Source organism: Poecilia reticulata, chromosome 6 (genome assembly GCF_904066995.2).
Source record: "Poecilia reticulata chromosome 6, P_reticulata-male-v2, whole genome shotgun sequence".
NCBI lineage: Eukaryota > Metazoa > Chordata > Actinopteri > Cyprinodontiformes > Poeciliidae > Poecilia > Poecilia reticulata.
In genome coordinates, this window is record NC_088835.1 from 29,426,014 (window position 1) to 29,447,161 (window position 21,148).

Genomic DNA, 21,148 nt, shown 5'->3' on the forward strand with positions numbered 1-21,148 from the left:
CTTATTCACAAGTATGTTTTCTATCATATCTGGAAAAGAAAAATAAAAAAAAGAGGAGCAGATCGGTTAATATTTTAAGACATCCCACTTGCAGGGGTGAGGCCGAGAGAGAGAGAGAGAGAGAGACACAAAGACGGAGGGGAGAGTCGGAGACGGGGAGGAAAAGAGGGACCACAGAGGAGGAATTCTCTTGTTCCTTAACCCCAATACTTGGATTCTTGCTGGGAGCAGAAAAATGCATGAACACAAAAACACACAGCCAGAAAACACAATGAAAAGGAGGCTGCTTGGAAAATGTTGATTTAAAAAAACAGCAGAATAAATACTGAGAAGTTTAGAAATCTGCAGGTGGAGGGACTTAAAGCTGTGACAGGAACTCAGAAATTCACTGCAGCTTTTAAAAAGAAAAGGATTCAATCAGGGATCTGAAGCTCCAGTCCTCTGGTCCCACTGACCTGCAGCTTTTAGACACATCAAGGCTCCAAAACACCTGAATTAAACCAAAAATTAATGCTGAACTTGATGGTGCAGAAAGGATTCAGGTTTGTTGGAGCCAAACCTTTTGGCTGCTTCCAACAAATATGACTAAACAACAGGAAGGTTTTTGACACGACTCATTTTTCTAAGTGCTTTTAGACCCAAATAGAAAAATGTTCAAAATGTGAATTTTGCATAATTGGTCCCATTTAGGCCATATTTTCTTGCCAACACCAGTTTGGAGAGTTGAGATGAAAGCCGTCTTACCGGCGCTCATGTTCTGAATCTTTCTGAATCTTGAAGGTGGTTTTGCACCAGAAGAAGAAAATGTATTTTCAGGATCCTCATTGTTGTGTAGTTTGTCTTGTTCTACTAATCACTTCTTTTGAGGTGACAATTCAATCTCTGCAGGATTTGACCCAAAACGTTTTTACTGATGCAGAAATTATCTTTAAATAAATTCAGCTACAGCCAAGAACCAACTTAGAAACAGAACAGAAATATCCTGTATTTTTTCCTCAGTGGTGAAATTCGGAAAATTCAAAGCAAAAAAAAAAAATGGTTTTGCTTAAAGATGTTTCTGTAAAATTCAAACTACATAAGCTAGACAGAAAAACATGGAGCAACAGAGTTAGAAATCTGATTTCCACGTACCATAAACTCAGTTGGGTTACTTTTGAATGACCTTGGTGAAAAAAATAAATTAAAAAAAAGACAAATCGGTTTTGGAAATCCTCCATCACAAAGTAAAAAAAAAGTTAAGGGAACTGAAATCGACTTGATGCAATCAGCCGGGTTTCATTTTTAATCAATTTGAACTATAAACTGAAACCAACTACCTTTTTCTGCTCAATAGGATCAATTTGAACAGAGTGATTGGATTGAAATTACTTTCTTTTTACTACATTTGTTGCTTCTGAGGGCTGCACAGTGGTGCAGTTGGTAGAGCTGTTGCCTTGCAGCAAGAAGGTTCTGGATTCGATTCCCGGTCTTTCTGCATGGAGTTTGCATGTTCTCCCTGTGCATGGTGGGTTTTCTCCAGGTACTCCGGTTTCCTCCCACAGTCCAAAAACATGACTGTTAGGTTAATTGGCCTCTCCAAATTGTCCCCAGGTGTGAGTGTGTGTGTGCATGGTTGTGTGTCCTGTGTGTCTCTGTGTTGCCCTGAGACAGACTGGCGACCTGTCCAGGGTGACCCCGCCTCTCGCCCGGAACGTTAGCTGGAGAGGCAGCAGCAACCCTCCTGACCCCACTGAGGGACAAGGGTGTAAGAAAATGGATGGATGGATGGATGTTGCTTCTGAAATATGAGCCATGCGGAGCCACCGGGTGTTTAAAGATGTGCAGGACCAGATCTAAGCCAGAGGAGGCAGCATTTAGTTTCTATGCTGCTCAGAGCTGAACAAACTCCCTGAAAACCTGAGATGTGCAGAAACTGATGGCTCCTTAAATCAGAACAGAAAACTAAAGTTTTCATCTGCTTTTAACCAAACAACCCGACTAATAAGCTGAAAGGTTTACACCGTTATTATCTGTATATTAAAATGTTTTTGAAGTTTCCATATCTCAGAATGTTTCAGATCATTTTTATAGATACAGACATTCCCTCTAAAGTTCATGATTATCTCTGAACTTGTAGGGAAACACTGATCCATTTTCTGATCTAGAGTATGAAACATTTCATTCATGAAAATACTTGTTCTTTTTAACAGATATGTTCTTCTTGAACTTCAGATTCCAGCTCAGGACAATGTTTCTCAGCAACCTCCAGCGTTTATAAGCCACACATGCATCTGAAATATGGATGCCCTCATCATCATGAAAAAAAGAAGAAAAAAAATGCATGCATGTGCACACATAATGACGGACACAAAGGCCCTCCCCTGTGACTTCACAGAGTGAAGTGAATTCCAATCAGGCAGTAAGCAGGACAGCTATTTCCAGGGACAAAGGACAGGGGGAGACATGAGGAGGAGTGGAAGGAGAGATGGAGAGGGGGGCTTGGAAACAAAGGGCTCTGGTAGCACCCAGGGGAGAAGGCCCGGAGCAGCTGACGTCAGTTTGGGGGTGAGTGTGTGTGTGTGTGTGTGTGTGTGTGTGTGTGTGTGTGTGTGTGTGTGTGTGTGTGTGTGTGTGTGTGTGTGTGTGTGTGTGTGTGTGCGTGTGTGCGTGCGTGCCGTGTGTGTGTCCTGGCAGAGTTTTGGCCCTCGTGGTTCCCCAGGGATCTGTTCAGGAGAGGAGAGAACGGAGCGAAACGTCGGCGCAGACAGTAAAAAACAAAAAAACAGCCGTTCGCCAAATCAGATTCAGATTTAAGCATCAAAATTTCACCTGCAGTGGAGATGAAAGTTCCCATCCATGTTCTCCTGCCCCTCCCCCACCTACTTCTGCTTTTCTCTGACATTTGGCCGGACAAAGGAGAGACACACCTGAGCACTGGGTTAAAACTATTATAGGTCCTCTCCCTGCGGTACGCTGCCCTTTGCCATGGCTGCCACTCCGATGCGTGAGCGCGCATGCGAGTGTGCACGTGCACCTGGATGCACCTTTGTGTCGGACATAAAGCACGCCGCATCCTTGACAGCAAAACATCCCGCAGTTTGGGTAAACGGAAGAAGTACAGAAGGCAGAAGTTTGTTCACAATAAAACTACAAAAATTGTTCAGCAAATGATTTTGTTTGTAATTAAAAAAAATTTTCAAGAAAGAGAAGTAAAGTTTTCTGCTGCTACCTAGAATGGAAGCGTAAATATGCAGCAATTAGCATATTAATAGCTGATTTTTCTCCTTTAGTCCAAGACAGTGGTTCTTAACCTGGGTTCGATCGAACCCCAGAGGTTTGGTGAGTCGGTCTCAGGGGTTCGGCGGAGCCTCTGCCGCGGAGGTAAAGACACACTTGCGTAAAGTCGTGATGACGCCCCGCTTTGCCATCACTTGCTGCAGAGGATCACGTTACATTGCTTAGCCAATCAGAGGATCACGTTACATTGCTTAGCCAATCAGAGGATCACGTTACATTGCTTAGCCAATCAGAGGATCACGTTACATTGCTTAGCCAATCAGAGGATCACGTTACATTGCTTAACCAATCATAAGAAGGGTTCAGTGAGTGCGCATATGAAACTGGGGGGTTCGGTACCTCAAAAAAGGTTAAGAACCACTGATCTAAGACAAATGAGCACAAAAAAACAAATCAGAGAAACAGACTTTCTTCTCTCCATTCTGGGTGATTTCAAACTGTTCCCAGGTCAGAACAGAAAAACAGAAACGTCCTTTATTCTCCTTCAGCGGAGAAATTCAGGTGTAACAGCAGCAGAGTGACAGGTAATGAAAGAATGTAGATTTTAAAATAACTAAAACTATGAGATTATCTCACTTTCTACTACAAATGTTCATCAATATTAAGGAATTATTGACTTGAAACTGAAAAGTTACTTTCCATTTAGTTTCGTCTTATTTCAAGTTTCAATACTTTCACTAGAAAGTAAATCAGAAATACGTGGTAAGACTTTCTGTTTTTGCAGTGTTCTGCTGGCAGGTCCAACTAAAAGTAAACCCAGAGCTGGTCTGTGTCTCAGCAGGAGCTGTAATGTTTTATTAGGGGGAAATAAATCTGTAGTTTAAATCTATCACCTCAGGAAACAACCTCCAAAAAGCAGAAGAAGTGGATGGAAAATAAAGATTGCACACTCAGATTAATGTTTATGGACCTAAACATGAAAAAATGACAGATCCCCCGTCGTCTATTTACTTATTTCTCCCAGTTCTTGAAATCCAGAGCACAGAAACTTCAATGTCTCAACAGAATCTGCTCAGAAATGTCTCATTACTTTAAATAATTTCTCACTAAAACAGAAAAAAACACACATCGGTTTTGCTGCACAGTCCTAACCTGCAACCTGCATCTACACTGAAAAAACGCAAAATCGTAACACGTATTTTTGCTCAGCTTCTTGTGTAAATATCTTAATACACTTGAAACAATACAAACCAGCTTAGGAGCAAGTTCTCAGCAGGATTTATGAGTCAATAAAAATACTAATTACACTGGCAGATTTCTTCACTAATATGAAAAACATCAAATCTGCCAGTGAAACTGGAAATATTTTATCTGTACTCAAAAAATTATTGACCTAAAACAAGTTGAAAAGTTACTTCTAAGTTAGTTTCATTTCAGGAGTACAAAGATATTTGCTTTAGAAACTGGACCGAAAATACTGGAAAGATGTTTGTGTTTCTGCAGTGAGAAGATTAGATTCAAAAATATGATTAAAATTATTTCCCTAAAACTAATCAATGCGATTATTCTTTAATTTAAACCAGAAGAAGTAAAGAACAAAACATCTTGCATATCAAATCCAAAGCATCAAACAGGGTGTGTGTGTGTGTGAGAGAGAGAGAGAGAGAGAGAGAGAGAGAGAGAGAGAGAAAGAAAGTGGAAAAACAGAGGAGGGGGGAGGTAGAGAAGGGTTGGTTTGGGGCCAGCTACCACAGGGTGCGTGTGTGTGTGTGTGTGTGTGTGTGTGTGTGTGTGTGTGTGTGTGTGTGTGTGTGTGTGTGTGTGTGTGTGTGTGTGTGTGTGTGTGTGTGTGTGTGCGCGACTTCGGAGGGCACAGTGGGGAGTTTGGAGGGGGCATGGAGGAAGGGATCAGAGCTTTGGGGCCAGCTCCACAGGGAGCAGGGATGATGGGGAGAGAATGGAGGGAGGCAGTGGGGGAAGGGTGGAAGAGGGTGAGAGGAAGGGATGTGGTCAGTTTGGAGTTTGAGAACTCAGCGGGGGGGCGGGACGAAGACACTGGGGGCTCTGAGAACGAGGGCCGAGAGGAGAGAGGTGTGCAAAAACGGAGGGAGGGTTGAGGGATGAGGGATGAGTTCCAGTCGGGAAGGTAGGAACGAGATGAAGAAGACGGAGGAAGAGGAGGAAAAAAAACGAGACGTCCCAGATGGCAGCAGGAGGGTTGTTGGCAGGGGTGCAGGAATCCAAGGCAATGGCCTGTTCCTCATTATCCAAACACCCCCCACATGTACACACATATGAAGGGGGCCCCACACGGCCCCATGACGGCTCTATCCTGACCCGCCGACTCTCTGAAAACACTGAAAACACGCAGAAGAGCTCGGATCCACCAGGACGCCTCGCTACGTAGGAAACCCCTGAGCCTGTGCCGGGTCTTAGAGTCTGCAGGAGAGCAACGAATATACACTTCTATCCATATGCTGCGTTCAAGGAACCTGGGATTTATGGAGGAAGAATCTGCTAAAGCGGAAGTTGGCTTTTGTTTGAGACAATGCAGCAAAATATGTAAAGAAGAATTGGCTTTTAGGGTGCATTCACACCAGATCGGTTTAATCTGATTTAATTAAACTCCAATCCAGTTGACTAGAAAGTCCGGTTTGGTTTGGGAGGTGTGAACGTTTAAAACTCTGATGCGGACCAAAAAAAAACTAACTCTGGTCCGCCTACAATAAACCTCGGTCTCAGCTCAAGTGAACTCTTGTGCGGTTTCAGAGCCCACTCCAAAGCAGGAAGTGGACTACAGCGCAGGGCATTCTGGGTAAATACGATCAAAACAAACGTGCTAGCCCAGCGCTAGCAGGAGAAATGGCTTGAGATCTCTTACCAAAAACAAAACAGAAATCCTACAACCACTAAACTCTGACACTACTCCATTTTTGTTCACATTTGGTGAAGTAGGAAGTTGCATTCAGTGTTTTCTTCTGAAGTTTTTGAGTCATTTCCTTCAGTGGTTCTTGCTGTAGCGCCCCCACAGGCGAGGAGGGGAATAGATTTTCAAAGACTTTGGTTTGTTTGACAACTGAAAACGTAACAAATATTGCAATTTTGATCCCCAATCAAACCGAGTCTATTATTATCTTCAATAATTTTTACATTCCTTTATAATGTTTGCTGCCTCCTACTTTCTGATTTCAGTCGTCCATGAGTTATTAGGGGGTTTAGAAGGTTGTTGTCCAGAGCAGCGCAGCTGGGTGGTTCCTTCGGTTTTTTTAATCTCATAAACTTTTCTATTTCTCGCTAACTTAAAAAGCAAAATATTGTGCACAAAATTTGGCAGCCAATCAGAAAAATGAGCATAGCAAATAGCATATCAGTATGTTATTTTAGCATCTTTTATCATAATGATTTAAAATATGATTAACACACGTAACTAAAATGTTATATTTAAAAAAGTTTTTTTTTTTTATTTGCATTTTTTTATTCGCTCCAGCTTTGAGGCTACCACTTAGTAAAGTGTTTTTCTTCCACATCAGTTCTGAGAGCCGAACTAATCAGACGTTTGTTTCCATGTTTATGTCTTAAAGCGTCGCTGCTGACCTTCGGCCGCGTTGGGTTCAAGAGGAGCTAAATAAATTCTCAGCTTGCTTCACATCAGGAAGAGGTCGCTCCAGCGCTGAAATCCTGCTGCATGCAGTAACAGGCTTTTGTCAACAGGTGGCGATGTCACAGAAGCTGATTTTTTAAACTGTTGCTCCAAAATAAAATTAAAAGAACCAACTTCTTATCAGAAACTTTTTTGAAGACTCTCTGTAATTTGTTTTCCTCAGGCTGATGAAGTAGAGATGCTTATTGTTTATTTTATTTTTAACCATTTATAAAGGGGTTTAAATATCTATATTTTTTTTATAGCTTTGAATGGATTTAAAAAAAAATATTTTAAATATTTTTATATTTGATCCTTTTTCATTTGTTTACATTTTTCCAATTAAATTTTTTTCTCTATAAATCTATTTTTCAAGCAGATTTCAGTTTTGTTTGCAGGTGTTTCCGACGTGTGTGGACACAAATGTTCCGACATTCTGAAAACTTTATTTTTAACATGTTAAAGATTTAATTTTAGTCTATCATTTGTTTCCATTTATACATTTTTATTTATTTAAAGCAACTTAAAACAGGCTTACAGATGTTCATTTTGCTATAAAATTGCACTTTTTTTAAAATCTTCAATGTTGACATCATCTCACTTTTATTAATTTGAAGAAAACCGAGAAACACTGATGGTCTGTGGACTTAAAGGTGTTTAAACTAAGCAACAAGTCGCAATAAAAATCCAGGTTTAAAGCAACAAGCATAAGATCCTCCTGGTTGTTGAATAAAAACTGCAAAAAAATAATAATCCCAGTTTATTTATTCAGTAAAATGTAAATGTAGATCTCTATAACTTGCTGTGTAAATATTGGATCAATATGCGTAAACGCAGTGAGAGAAAGCCTTCGGCTGATCGAATTCTAATGAACCGCACACACTGCACTGGACGATGGATTTAAACTTCACTCACAAATATTTACTCGCTGCCAGATCTACTCTCAGTCACACAAGGACACAGAGGATGAAGGAAACTGCATTTTTAATCGAGTGTTTCTTTTCCTCGGAGCAAAGTAGGGATGAATACAAGAGGGTTGGCCGGTGCCAACACACTCACACTCACTTCCCTGTGTCCTTTGGCAAATTCTTCTTTTTCACTCTTGCATTAAGTAAGTAGAAAAGGGAAGAGAGTCAAAGTAGGAGGGGAAGGAGGAAGAAGAGGAGGGAGGAAGGGGAGAAAGAGAGAAAACGTCCCTGCAGAGCCTTTCTGCCTTCCTGGAGCGAGCGCGGGACCCTGCAGCGCCGCCTGTGTAATTTCCAGTGGCAGTGAATACAGGTATTAATAAAAGCCCCATGGGTAGGAGCACACAATATAACCCTACATTTTCAGGCATTATGAAAGGACGCCCCCAGGGGTCCTTGGTCTCAAATTTCTGAGATGCAGGCATGGTTTAAAAAAAAAAAAACAGAGAGAGAGGGAGAGAGAGAGGGAGAGAGGGCCTCGGGGGAGAACCCCGCAATAGAAATCTGCTGAATTCAAAGCATTTCCAGAGTCCTGGTGGGAGCCATTACTCCCACCGGAGGGGGAAACTTTTTTTCCTTCCCACCTCTCCTTCTTCTTCTCCTTCCCTTTTTTTTTTTTTTACCAAACATGTGTTGCTGACATGTTGACAGATTGCTCAGTGAGGTGTTTAGGTGCATGCACAAGGCACGTCTGCTGAGACACCGACTCCCCTCCCTTCCTCCGTTCGTTTTCTCGCCGGTTCCCAAGTTCCATCCATCCCTCCCTCCGACTGCAAACCTCTCAGCGCGCCCAAAACTGCTCCCATCCATATTTCATAAAGGAGAAAGTAGGCTGAAAAAGAGAGAGACAGAGAGAGGATGGGAAGAGTTTAGAGGAGGGGGTGGTGGGGAGAGGAAAGGGAAGATAAAGAGAGACAAAGCGGGATCAAGGGAGGGGAACAGGAGGAGGAGAGGACAGATAAAGAGAAATAGAGCGATGTAGAGACTGGGAGAACTCTGCGGTGAAAAATGAACCCCGTGATGAAAAATGACTTCTCCGTAGCACCGCCACCCCCAAACCCCCTCCTCCTCCTCCTCCTCTTCTTCTTCTCCTCTGGTGCTTCTCCGGCTTTCTCCCTGGAAAACCTGAGCGGCAGCCAGCTGTGTCCGTGTGTGTGTGTCCGTGTGTGTGTGTGTGCTGCGCACTTGTGTGTTTGCCAGGAGCTCAGCGAAGGAATCTGCGGGACCCGAGTGAAGAAGCCCCCCCATCCCTCCACCTTCTTCAAATCAAACAAATATGGTGTCAATCAGTTGTGCAGCAAAAATTTTCGTTTGTGCCGCTCTAATTTTTAAGATTTAAAAAAAAAGGTTCTGCACGCCAGAGATCAAACTGCTCTCCCCACGCCCATTAACAAAATCAAACATAATTGACATAAAGTAATTTGTTGTCCGTTTGTGCAGCAAAAGATTTAATTTGTGCTGCTAGCATTTGAAAGATATTGATAAAAGTTTCCAGAGGTCATCAAAGGTCAACCGCCCGCCCCCATCTTATTTACAAAAATCAAACAAAATATAGTTTCCAGCACAAATTGTGCTTCGTTTGTGGAGCAAATTCTTTCATTTGTGCCGCTATAATTTAAGATTTTGAACGATCCACCAGAGATCCACCCGTCATTCCCCTGAACATAAATAAAATCAAACAAAACTGATACATTTTGTGCAGCAAAAATTTTTAAATTGTGTTGCTAACATTTGAAAGATATTGAGAAAATGTCCAGAGGTCATCAAAGGTCAACCAGAGTCAGTTGATGCCACCAACCTTACTTGGCAAGCGGCAGAGGTTGAGTGGCTAAAGCCTAAATCCCCCAGAATGCTTTGTTTGATTTTGTTAATGTGGGACCTTTGATGATTTCTCAAAACATTTATCAATATCTTTCAAATGCTAGCGGCACAAACAAAATTTGTTGCTGCACAAATCAGCACAAATGCAGCACAATGGATTGACACCATATATTGTTTGATTTTGTAAATGTGGTAGGGAAGGCCAGTTGACCTCTGATGACCTTTTATCAGCAGCACAAATCAAACTTTTAGCTGCACAAAGCAGCACAAAGTATGAATTTTTAGAAATGTTTGATTTTGTTAATGTGGGTTTGGGGGTTGAACTCTGGAAACCATTTTTCTTAAATTCGTGCTGCACGAATGTAGGACAGTTGACACCATATTTCATTTGACTTTGTAAATACATGGGCAGTGCTGGCTGACCTCAGATGATCTGGAAACATTGATTAGTATCTTTAAGATGCTATCGGCACAAACTAAACGTTTTGCAGCACAAATGTTTGACGCCACTGAAACAACGGTTAGAGATGGAGATCAGAGTCATTCTGGTTCGGATTACATCCGTCCTTCCGCTCTAGAAAATGATCTGTGGTTCTAATCAGAGTCTCGGCCTCGCAGGACTCGGCTGCTTTCCTGACGACAGACACAGCAAGGTATGTGTGTGTGTGTGTGTGTGTGTGTGTGTCTGCAGGTTGCAACAGACGGGGAGAGCTCTGCAGGGGGGAGGACATCCCAAAGGAGGGAGAACCACCTAAAGGCCCCTCTCTCCTCCTCCTGCTCTCCTTCCTTTGTCTCCTGATCCACCGGTGAGGGAGGAAAAGTGCAACTCGGAGCAGAAGGAGTGTGTTCGGTATTCCTGTGTCCCCTTCCCAGCAGCTAGCTGGGTTAATGACGAGCTATTTGTCACTGACAGCGATGCTTTCTGCCCACCACCTTGACGGACAGCTCCCTCGTTTACTTATGCTGCGTTCCAGTTACCTGGGAAGTGGGAACTCTGAGCTGGGTGCGATGGCTACTTAAAGCTGCGGTAAGTAACAATTATAAATGTTTGTTTACATGTTACAGCTGTCACTACGTCCTGGCAGCGTAGGATGAGACATAGAGTCTGTGAAAAGATCAAACTCATCCAATCCCAATCAAAAACAGCCAATCACAGCCAGGGGGAGGGTCTTGGTGCTGCCAATCAACCTCGTGTAAGTACTAATGGCAGAGAAACAACTTTCTGTCCCAAATAAACGGTTTATAGGCCGTCATCAGTGGCTTTGCTAGCAAGCATTCATGACTGGATCAACTGTCAGGGAGATGTTGCAGCGTAGCAGAGAGCATGCAGGAAGGTGTGAGCGCATGTACATGAGCTTGATTGACAATGATAGACCCTCCTCTGATTGGTTGTTTCTGACCTAGCAGTGTATTTCTGTAGTAAAGTGACAGTTTTAACAAATACATAAACATATCTTTTAATAAAAATTACATACAGTAGCTTTAAGAAGTTAAAACTCTAAAATGGTGACACCTATAAACATTGTTAGCAGGACCTATTACAAACATTTTCTTTACTTTCCAAAAACAACCAGATTCGGTTTGTTCATTTTGGAGTTGCAGATGCTACATGAAACGTTGATTTAAATCTTACAAAATAAATACGTGTCCATAACAACTTACTACAGTTGATGCGAGGAGCGGCCATATTGCCAGTGTTACAACCTTTAACTGGAGGAAATCCGACTATGGAGGATGTTCCAGTTGATTTTTCTGAGTGGAAGTTGAGATTTCCCAGTTCAGCCTTGAACGCAGCATAAAACACAAACTCGACCATACACACCGCTTGCAGTATCGCTTACAAGCAACATTTTACATTCCATAGACAAACGTTGAATCCGTTCAGCTTGGAGTTGCAGGTGCTACATGACACATTGATTTAAGACGCACGTCTCTTACAAGATGAACATCACAGATTACTACTGCTGACGAAAGAGGCGGCCATATTGAAACCCAAAGTCGACCTTAGGAGTCGTAATTGGGGGTAGTCCGAGCTGCTCTCGGTTTCCCAGTGGAAACTCCGACTTCAGAGGGCGTTCCAGTTGATTTTTTCTGACTGGAAAGTCGGAATCCCCCATTTCTGAGAGCAACTGGAACGCAGCATTACTCACCTGCTCATCTTTAACAACCTTCTCGCACTTCTTCTTCTTCTTCTGTGGAGGGCTTATCGGCAAAACGGCCAAACACAAAGCTCTTAAATCGGTTTCAATCTCCAAACACTTCACATTGACCCAACCTTGGAGCGTTCCGGCAGTTCGGGGAAGCGTTTCGGCGTTCCCTGATGGGATACGTGTGTGTTTTCATGTGTGCTCGGCCAGAGAATGTTCTCCATTTGATCTGCAGGAGGTTTTTCTCCGCTCCTCCTCTCCTCGGGGAGCCTTTGCTCCACATTCTGACTCCTACTGAGACCCATCAACACTCCCTCGACTCACGCTCTCGGCCTGCCTCTCTCACATATCCAGGGCTCACACACACACGCACGCACACACACACACACACCCCACCAGGACTAAAAGGGGGCAGACACGCAACACAAATTACGGTCTAACCAGAACTGAGAGCTGGAGCGAGCAGACGTCATGTGACGAAATCTGAAACATTTCTAGTGGAAGCAACTGGAGATCCACACAGTTTGATTCAACCATCAACACTTGGGGGTGATTTTCTTTTGTTTGTTTGTTTATAAGCAACGTGGCAAAGCACCCAGGGTGCAATCTTTTTAGGGGGCTGCAACATTTAATCTCTGATAAAAGCTGCTGACAAACTTTCTAAGTTTCTTCACAGTGAAATAATTTCAGGGAGGTGAATGATCTGATCAGGACGCCACCTTTTGGTTTTATGGGTGAATTCCACTGAAACGAGACGCTGAAGGGACGATGCATCGCTTTTGACCCGGGAACTCCCTGGGTCACCTGGGAATGACATGGAGAGTCGCAAGGAGGATGAAGGTTTAGTTTCTCTCCTGGACTCGTTTTCTCAATGAACCACAAAAACAAAAAAATCCTACCAAGTATTTTTGATCAAGTTTCTCGTGCAAATATATTACTACACTTGAAATAAGACAAAACAAACTTTTAGCAAGATATACAAGCTTGTTTTAGGTCAATAATTCCTCAATGTTTATTAAAAAGTTCTAGTTCCTTTGGCCAATTATTTACTTATAACATGGGGAAAATGTTATAAGTGAAATCACCTACCAGCGTAAATATCATTTTTTAATCAGTATTAATGAACTATTGATCTAAAACAAGGATATCTTGTTACTTGTAAGTTAGTTTTGTGTTATTTTAACTGTAATAAGATATTTGCACAAGAAACTAGACCAAAAATACTTGGTTTGATTTTGTGTTTTTGCCGTGCAGAGGATGATGGACGGATGAATGCTGAGGATTTCATTCCAAAACTCTTACACTGAAGCGTCCAGAATGATTATTTAGTCGCCTTTTTAAACATGCAGATTTTTAGATCGAATTCAAAGTTTTAACAGGTTTTCAAAAACTTAATTGAAATCACAATCATAGGACCTCTGAGGCCTGCAGTTACTGTTATGTGTTTGGTACCAACTGTACGGTGAGGATATCCAACATACAAGATTGTTTCAGGTCTGATTAAAACAGTACGACAGTTGTTTATGTCTAATTAGATCTAACCGAATGTAATGAACAGCAACACAGGGAGCGAATGCGGGGTCACACACAACCTGAATAACTGATCCATAATTCAACCCCAGCCGTCGCACGGCGGCTTAAAGCTGCAGCGCTGCAGAATAACAACAACGCTGCAGAGACAGAAACACGTAATCCTTATATCCCTCACACACACACACGCACGCACGCACACACACACACACACACACACACACACACACACACACACGGCCAGCTGAGCTATCACACTCGTGCACATTAAGGCAGCGCTCCATTAAGCAGACGCGCGGTGTCTGTGGGTATGTGCGTGTTTGAGAGCTCGCACTCGTCATTGATCTGCAGCCGCCGCTTGTGTGTCTGCGTGTGTTTGTCCAATTTCCACTCAAATTAATGGAGCCTCTTTACAGGCCTTCTGCTGGAGTGGGTTCTGAATTACTTGGTGCTTCACTCCCGCACCTGGGACCCATTCAGTGTTGCAGCATGCAGCGGCTAGCTGCTAACCTGGGACTCATTTTACTACCACAGTGTAGTTAGCATAACAGATACCAGCTGAACGCCGCTGCTAACGAACAGCGCTCTCGAAACACCACCTGGGACTCACATTAGTTCATGTTTCAACTAAAATTTGATAAAAAACTGAGAACAGCTAATTAAAAATGCAAAGATTTGTTCAGCCTTTGCATAAAAATATGTCTTTTATTCTCGTTTTCCATTTAAAGCACAACAAAACAATGGAGTAGCGAAAATGTGGTGATTCCTGTCAATTAGGCATCGTCTTAATTCAAGACTCAAGACACAAATGCAAGTCCATCCATCCATTTTCTTACACCCTTGTCCCCAACGGGGTCAGGAGGGTTGCTGGTGCCTCTCCAGCTAACGTTCCAGGCGAGAAGCGGGGTCACCCTGGACAGGTCACCAGTCTGTCGCAGGGCAACACAGAGACACACAGGACAAACAACCATGCACACACACACTCACACTCACACCTAGGGGCAATTTGGAGAGGCCAATTAACCTGACAGTCATGTTTTTGGACTGTGGGAGGAAACCGGAGTACCAGGAGAAAACCCACCATGCACAGGGAGAACATGGAGACTCCATGCAGAAAGACCGGGGCCGGGAAATGCAAGTTTCAAGCAATATCAGGAAATGTCATAATCATTAAGTCGTTTAAAGTTCCTTTTCTGAACCTTCAAATTCACAAATATGACCAGAAGTTTAAAGAGTGTCAGGAAAACCGTAACAATCAGGAAGCATCACGGATCAAACGTCAGTGTTATCACCACAGATGTTCTGTTTCATTACTTTTCAATGTGAAGAACGCCTTTAATGAAAGAAAAAAATGAAATTAAAAGTCTGTTTCAGTTTCTAGGATAAATAAAGCTGTGAAGAGCAGGTGACTGACTCCCAGTTAGTACCGCAGAGTTTAGGAGTAAAACTTTGAGGCTAAAGAAAAGCTCTGAAGATAAAACATCTGCTCAAGGAATACAGAAAACTGTCTTCTTCAAAGCTTTGCTCTGAGCTGAAACCCTGCAAGATACCCAACCTTGGTTATTAAAAAAAAAGCAAAGGATGTAATAATATGAATTATCTTCCTTAAAGTCAATTCTTAACCAGTTAAACAAACACTAGGTACTTCTGGCCTAAAACTTGCAATGAAATGAACTACTAAGCACTGCTTTCACATCTTTATAAAATAGTTTTCAGTGCTGGGAACCTCTGACTAAAAGGTTAGCTGCACCAACCCTAAAGCAGTAATAAAACATTAGCTACACTAAGACTTCAGTGCTACACTCACATGGTATTTAGCAGAAGATAATGCTAACGTGCCAGATTCAGCCATGTTGATACCCAACAAGTGTCAGTCGCCCTCAGCAGGATCAAATGTGTCATTAAACACTCACCTGCACCTGTTTCTGCTTCAGGAAGTGATTCTGCAGAGCAAACTTTTCACTCATGGTTTCATAGTTGTGGAGTTTTGATAACTCTGTCGCTGATTTTTCCTCATTCACCAGATTAGAGCTTCGGTCAGAAAGCAAAAAGACCTTTGCTCAATTTTAAACAACTAAAATCTGACTTCACTCCAGAATTAAGTTGATTTCAGGGTTTTATTTAAACGTTTACATGTCATTTCCTGTAGTGGTTCTTGGTGCAGCGCCCCCCACAGGTGAGGAGGAAACCAGGTTTTTAAAAGGGTTTGGATTGTTTGACACAGTTTAGTGTTAAAGAGAACTGCAGCAGCTGAAAATGAAACAAATGTTGCAATTTTAAAAACCAGGTTTTTAAAAGGGTTTGGATTGTTTGACACAGTTTAGTGTTAAAGAGAACTGCAGCAGCTGAAAATGAAACAAATGTTGCAATTTTGGTCCCCAGTCAAACCGAGTCTACTGGACTATCGGGTGTAAAAACACCATTAAAGCTGCAGTATATAAAAAACATTTTTTAAATTTTTGTAGAAACTGTCACTATGTTGTGACAGTTTGAGACAGACAATGTGTGACAATACAAATCGAGCTCCTTCTCCCAGTGCTGACCAGAATCAACCAGAGTAAGTTGTTTCTCTGCCATTAGCACATTTAGCAGCATATAGACGACATTGATTGACAGCGCTAAGACCCTCCTTTTGGCTCTGACTGGTTGTTTTTTTTATCTTCAGAAGGCAATAGTAGCACCTCGAGATCGATTGCATCCGTATCATAAACTGTCACAACATGGAGACGTTTCTAACAAATATGTAAACAATTTGTTGTACTTTAAAAAAGCTAACTAACATGGTAGTGATCAATTTTCCTCAGAGATGGCCCCATCCATCAACATGGCTGATGTGTGAGTGTTTCTGTTCAGGGACAAACATCAAACTGCAGAGATCACAAACACATCAACTCTCTCTCTCTGGCGTGTGTTTATCCCCGGCAGACTGCGAGTTTCCCGTCATTTTCCGAGCATTTCTGAGCATCTTTGCCCCATGGCCCCGACTCCCAGGAGCCTCCAGAGACTTAAAGAGGATTCTTCATTGTGTCCAATCTCATTTAGCCCCCAGAACCGGGTCGTCCCGCCACAAGCACCAGCAGCAGCAGCAGCAGCAGTTCACATGTTAAAGACCAAGCGGCACAAATATGAAAACAAGTACACAAAAAGCCTGCATCCAAGTGCGGCAGATCCTGCAGAGCCATGGGATTACGCTGCAATCTCAGCCGCTCCTTCTCCAGGGAAAAACATGGTTTATCATTTCATTTCTTCTCCGCTCCCTCCCTCCCTCGGTTTTCCCGCTCAGCAACATGTAGCCCTCCACAGACTCCTGTGCTGAAATCACAGGCCACATCCTGCGCTCTGACAGCAGCCCAGTGTGATGCTCTCTGAGTGGGAGTCTGAGTGCGACACGGCGGAGACGACCGGAGCTGCGTGTTTACGCACAGGCCGGGAGCAAACATACGGAAGATCACAGAAACAGGAACAGCAGCACGGCTTATAGAAAATCAAACCACCTGGTTAATGACAGATTATGGAGATTGCTGCATGTGGGTGTTGATCGGTACAGACCGGTGCAAACTGCAGCTGGATCTGGGAAGATTTAAGCTTCAACACCAGAGAATTAGCCTCATATAACCTGTTGAATTAATCTAAAACAGCTGGTTTAACAGGAAAAGTTTGTCCTCCTGCTTCCGTCTCTGTTTAGATATAAGAATATTTTAACAACATGTTGGTATTTTTGGCATTTTTCTCTCCTTCGGTTTATTATTCAATGCCTAATTATAGCAGTTAGCCAGTCTTATGTGTATATTTGTATTTTAATAGGTGTTTGCATATATCAGATGTTATATCTTGCATTTTCTTTCCTCTGTTCAGGGTCTGCTGATGGAAAACTGTATTTTGAAAGCTGCTGGTGCATCAGGAGCAACGCTGGGTTTCTGCAGGTTTCACCAACTCAGATTTAAGACTTTTTAAGATCCAGAGGTGGAAATGAAATTCAGATTTAAAAAAATTAAAAAAAAAATCAAAAATGAATTATAATAACAGTTTCTAACATTTTACATGGTTGAGTTTTAAAAAATATGATACTGCAAGGAAGGAAAGGAGGAAAGACATGAGGGAGGAAGGAAAGGAAAGAAGGATGGGAGGGAGGAAGGAAATGACAACAGGTAAGAAAAATCAAGAAAGGAAGGAAGGGCAGGAGGGAGGAAGAAAGGGAAGGAAGAAAAGGAGGAATAAATGAAAAAGAAAATGAAGGAAAAGAGGAATGAACCAAGTATGGAAGGACCGAAGAAAGACACAAGGAAGTAACAAAAGAAGGAAAAAGGAAGGAAATGAAGAATGACAAAAAAATGACACAAGGAAGGAAAGAAAGGATATAAGGAAGGAAAGAAAAGTCAAAGGAAAGGGAGAAAGGAAAAGATTGAAGAAAGAAGAAGATAAAATAAAGAAAACTTCAAACAAGAATGGAATGAAAGAGAAAACGGAAGGAAGGAAGGAAGGAAGGAAGGAAGGAAGGAAGGAAGGAAGGAAGGAAGGAAGGAAGGAAGGAAGGAAGGAAGGAAGGAAGGAAGGAAGGAAGGAAGGAAGGAAGGAAGGAAGGAAGGAAGGAAGGAAGGAAACTGGAAAGGAAAAGAACAGTAGTGAACTAGGACACATAAATGGAAGGAAAGAAGGAACAATGCAAGGAAGGAAAGGAAGGATAAAACTTTTAGACGACAGGAACAAGAACCAAAGTCTGGAAATGAATTTTAAATTTTTCTGGAAAACGTTAAAATCGGACCTCTGCTGTCAGATGAGACTGAACCTGATTAAAAGTTACATCATCTGTAAGTTTAAACTGCACACCTCCTCACACACACACACACACACACACACACCGAGGCAGGCGGAGTGTGTGTGGGCTCGCGACTGGAGCGTTCGGATTAATCTGGGGGAACCAGCCGGGCCTGTCGCGTTCCTTTCAGCCGCTCCATTAATTACAGCGGTACCAACAGCAGCCTTTGTGCCGGTCCCAGCGGAGCGTGTGGATATTACTGATTATAGCCAACGGTATGCAGAAAGGAAACTCCAACACCGAGCCACCCGAGTGTTTGAAGAACCTGCAGCCTGTTTAATCGCAGCGTCACACTGGGAGCGCTGCGCTAAAACCAGAACCGGAACCGGGCGCTGTCTCACCGGCGGGGCAGTGGTTGGTTCTGTGTTCGCTGAGCTCGGCCAGGCAGTCGAAGTCCTGCTGACAGTTATCGCAGGTGAAGATGGACTCGTCGTCCAGGTCGTCGTCGTCGCGCTCCTCCTGCTCGCCGTCCTCGGCCACGCCCCCCTGGCCGTCCTTAAGCCCCGCCTCTCTGCTGGGCGCCGGAACGTCTGAGGATAAACGAGGAAAGGGTTTTTAATCAGAGCGTATGAAATAATTACTAAAATATGATGGATCACTGGGGCTAAGGACTTCATTTTTCCAAAATGACGGGAATAAAGTGATACTAATACGAGAAAGCCTTATTGTATGTCTTAACATCACAAGAATAAAGTCAAACTAATATGACAATAAAGTCAATATTTTGAAAATAAAGTTTTATTACTATGAGAGTAAAGTCAAAATCATGTTAAAATAAAGTCGTAGTAATATTAGAATAGTCAATATTTTGAGAATTCATAATATTAGGAAAATAAATTTGAAATAAATCTAAGAATAAAGCTGAAATAATGAAAATTTAGTCAATATTTTGACAATAAAGCCAAAATAATGTTAATAAAGTTGCAATAGGATTTTTTTTATATCTCCTTAGTAAGGCTCTAATACCAAACAGACGCATGTTTTATTTTTGCTGATTTTGTTTCTTCCACCTGAACAAACTGGATGTTTCTGAGTGTTTAACCAGAGCAGAGAGAAGATCAACCCGGTCCAGATCAGTCTGACAGGGTGTGTGTGTGTGTGTGTGTGTGTGTGTGTGTGTGTGTGTGTGTGTGTGTGTGCGTGTGTGTGTGTGTGTGTGTGTGTGTGTGTGTGTGTGCGCTCTGGTAGCAGTCAGAGTGTGAGAGGACACCAGCGGAGGGCTGCGACGGCCCAATCCTCACCGCTCCATTGTGTCTCCATTTTCACACCTTATTATCACATTATAAATGCTGAGGATCCAACAGGACTGACACTGAAGACTCTGAGGTCTAGAGAGGAAAAGAGGAGAGGAGAGAGAGAGGGGAGAGAGGAGAGAGAGAGAAAGGAGAGTGAAGAGAGAGAGAGGAGAGATAGAGGAGAGGAGAGAGAGAGAAAGGAGAGTAAAGAGAGGAGAGAGAGAGAGAGAGAAAGGAGAGTGAAGAGAGGAGAGAGAGAGAGAGGAGAGATAGAGGAGAGGAGAGATAGAGAGAGAGAGAAAGGAGAGTAAAGAGAGGAGAGAGAGAGGAGAGTAGAGAGGAGAGAAAGGAGAGTAGAGAGGAGAGAGAGAGGAGAGATAGAGAGAGGAGAGATAGAGAGAGAGAGAAAGGAGAGTAAAGAGAGGAGAGGAGAGGAGAGGAGAGGAGAGGAGAGGAGAGGAGAGGAGAGGAGAGGAGAGGAGAGGAGAGGAGAGGAGAGGAGAGGAGAGGAGAGGAGAGGAGAGGAGAGGAGAGGAGAGGAGAGATCAGAAACTCTTAATAAAGTCTGATTGTTGAGAGTAAAAACCAGTTTTTATAAAACACGGTGAAACATTTAACTGTCTGAGCAAAACCAGCAGACAGACCAGTAAACATGCTGGTTTAAATGGGTCACACTGGAACCTGAGAGCAACAATGAGATCATAAACGGGTTAGGAGAAACTTTAGAGAACATTTAACTTTTAGGGCATTTGTTCTGGAAAACACTGAGAAACATAAACAAGTACTTTACAACACATTGATTTTATTGTCACTGATCTAATCGATCAACTTTCCATGAAGTTTCCACACCAGACAGTCGGGTTCACTCAGTCTGAAGGGGGAACAAAGCTGCAGCATTTGGAACATTTTCCGCTGCTGCGGTTCTTCTCATCGAGTCAAACGATCCAAACTAATCATAAACCTGTTCCCCTCCTCGCCTGTGGGGGGCAATGCACCAAGAAAATTGAAGAAAACCTCTAAAAAAAAGAAATGAGTGCAACTTTTAAACAAAAATGGAGCAGCATCACATTTTATCTTTTGTTTTCTGCAACTCGTTTCTACAGCTATCGCTAGATTAGCACGTCTGTTTTGGTTTCATTTACCCAGAATGCCCTGCTCTGTAGTCCACTTCCTGCTTGGTGTTCACAATCAAACCAGACCAGAGATCACTTCATCCAAACCGAGGTTTGTAGCTGGACCACAGTTTGCATTTTAGTACAAATCAGTTTTGCGCATTCACACCAGAGTCCGATTAAAGCAGACAGAATATGGCTGCTGTGAACTAAATATCCTCCTTCAACCAAGACGCCACGTGGTTCTGGTTCAGTCACAACAAAAAGAGACGGGACCAAAATTATTATTTTTAATCTTTCAAAACATAAATAACCCAACTCCATCCCACTGCTTTCCATATTCATGAAGCATTTTGAAAAAAGCCTTGCTTTAAAGAGAGAAATAGGGACAGAACCGGGTTCCGCTCCTTGATTTATTATGGGTAGAGGTACGCTGGGATGGAGGGATTGTGGGAGGTGGGGAACGAGGGACTGGGGCGATCAGCGGTGCTGCAGGAGAGAGAGAGAGGACAGTGATGGAGGGAAGGATGGAGGGATGGGAGGGTGCTGGCCATCTGTCCAGTGGTGGGAGAGCCGTCTGGCCGGGGAGAAGCCCCTCGTGCACGTGAGCGTGCACGTGCTCACAAACACGTCTCGCTAAAAATGAAACGCAATCATCAGTGTTTC

At 42.9% G+C, this 21,148-nt stretch overlaps 1 protein-coding gene across 7 annotated transcripts in view; it reads right to left on the reverse strand.

The window, feature by feature from the left end:
- Positions 1–21,148, reverse strand: part of znf423 (zinc finger protein 423) — a 188,404-nt gene that overhangs the window by 126,285 nt on the left and 40,971 nt on the right. For 6 of the 7 annotated variants that reach the window (XM_017305362.2, XM_008412529.3, XM_008412528.3 and 3 more), the window contains one exon: positions 18,477–18,665. In XM_017305362.2, the coding sequence (XP_017160851.2) occupies positions 18,477–18,665 (189 nt within the window). Of the gene's footprint in view, positions 1–11,792; positions 12,014–18,476; positions 18,666–21,148 lie in introns of those variants that run through there. The other variant, XM_081608336.1, reaches the window with a different exon arrangement.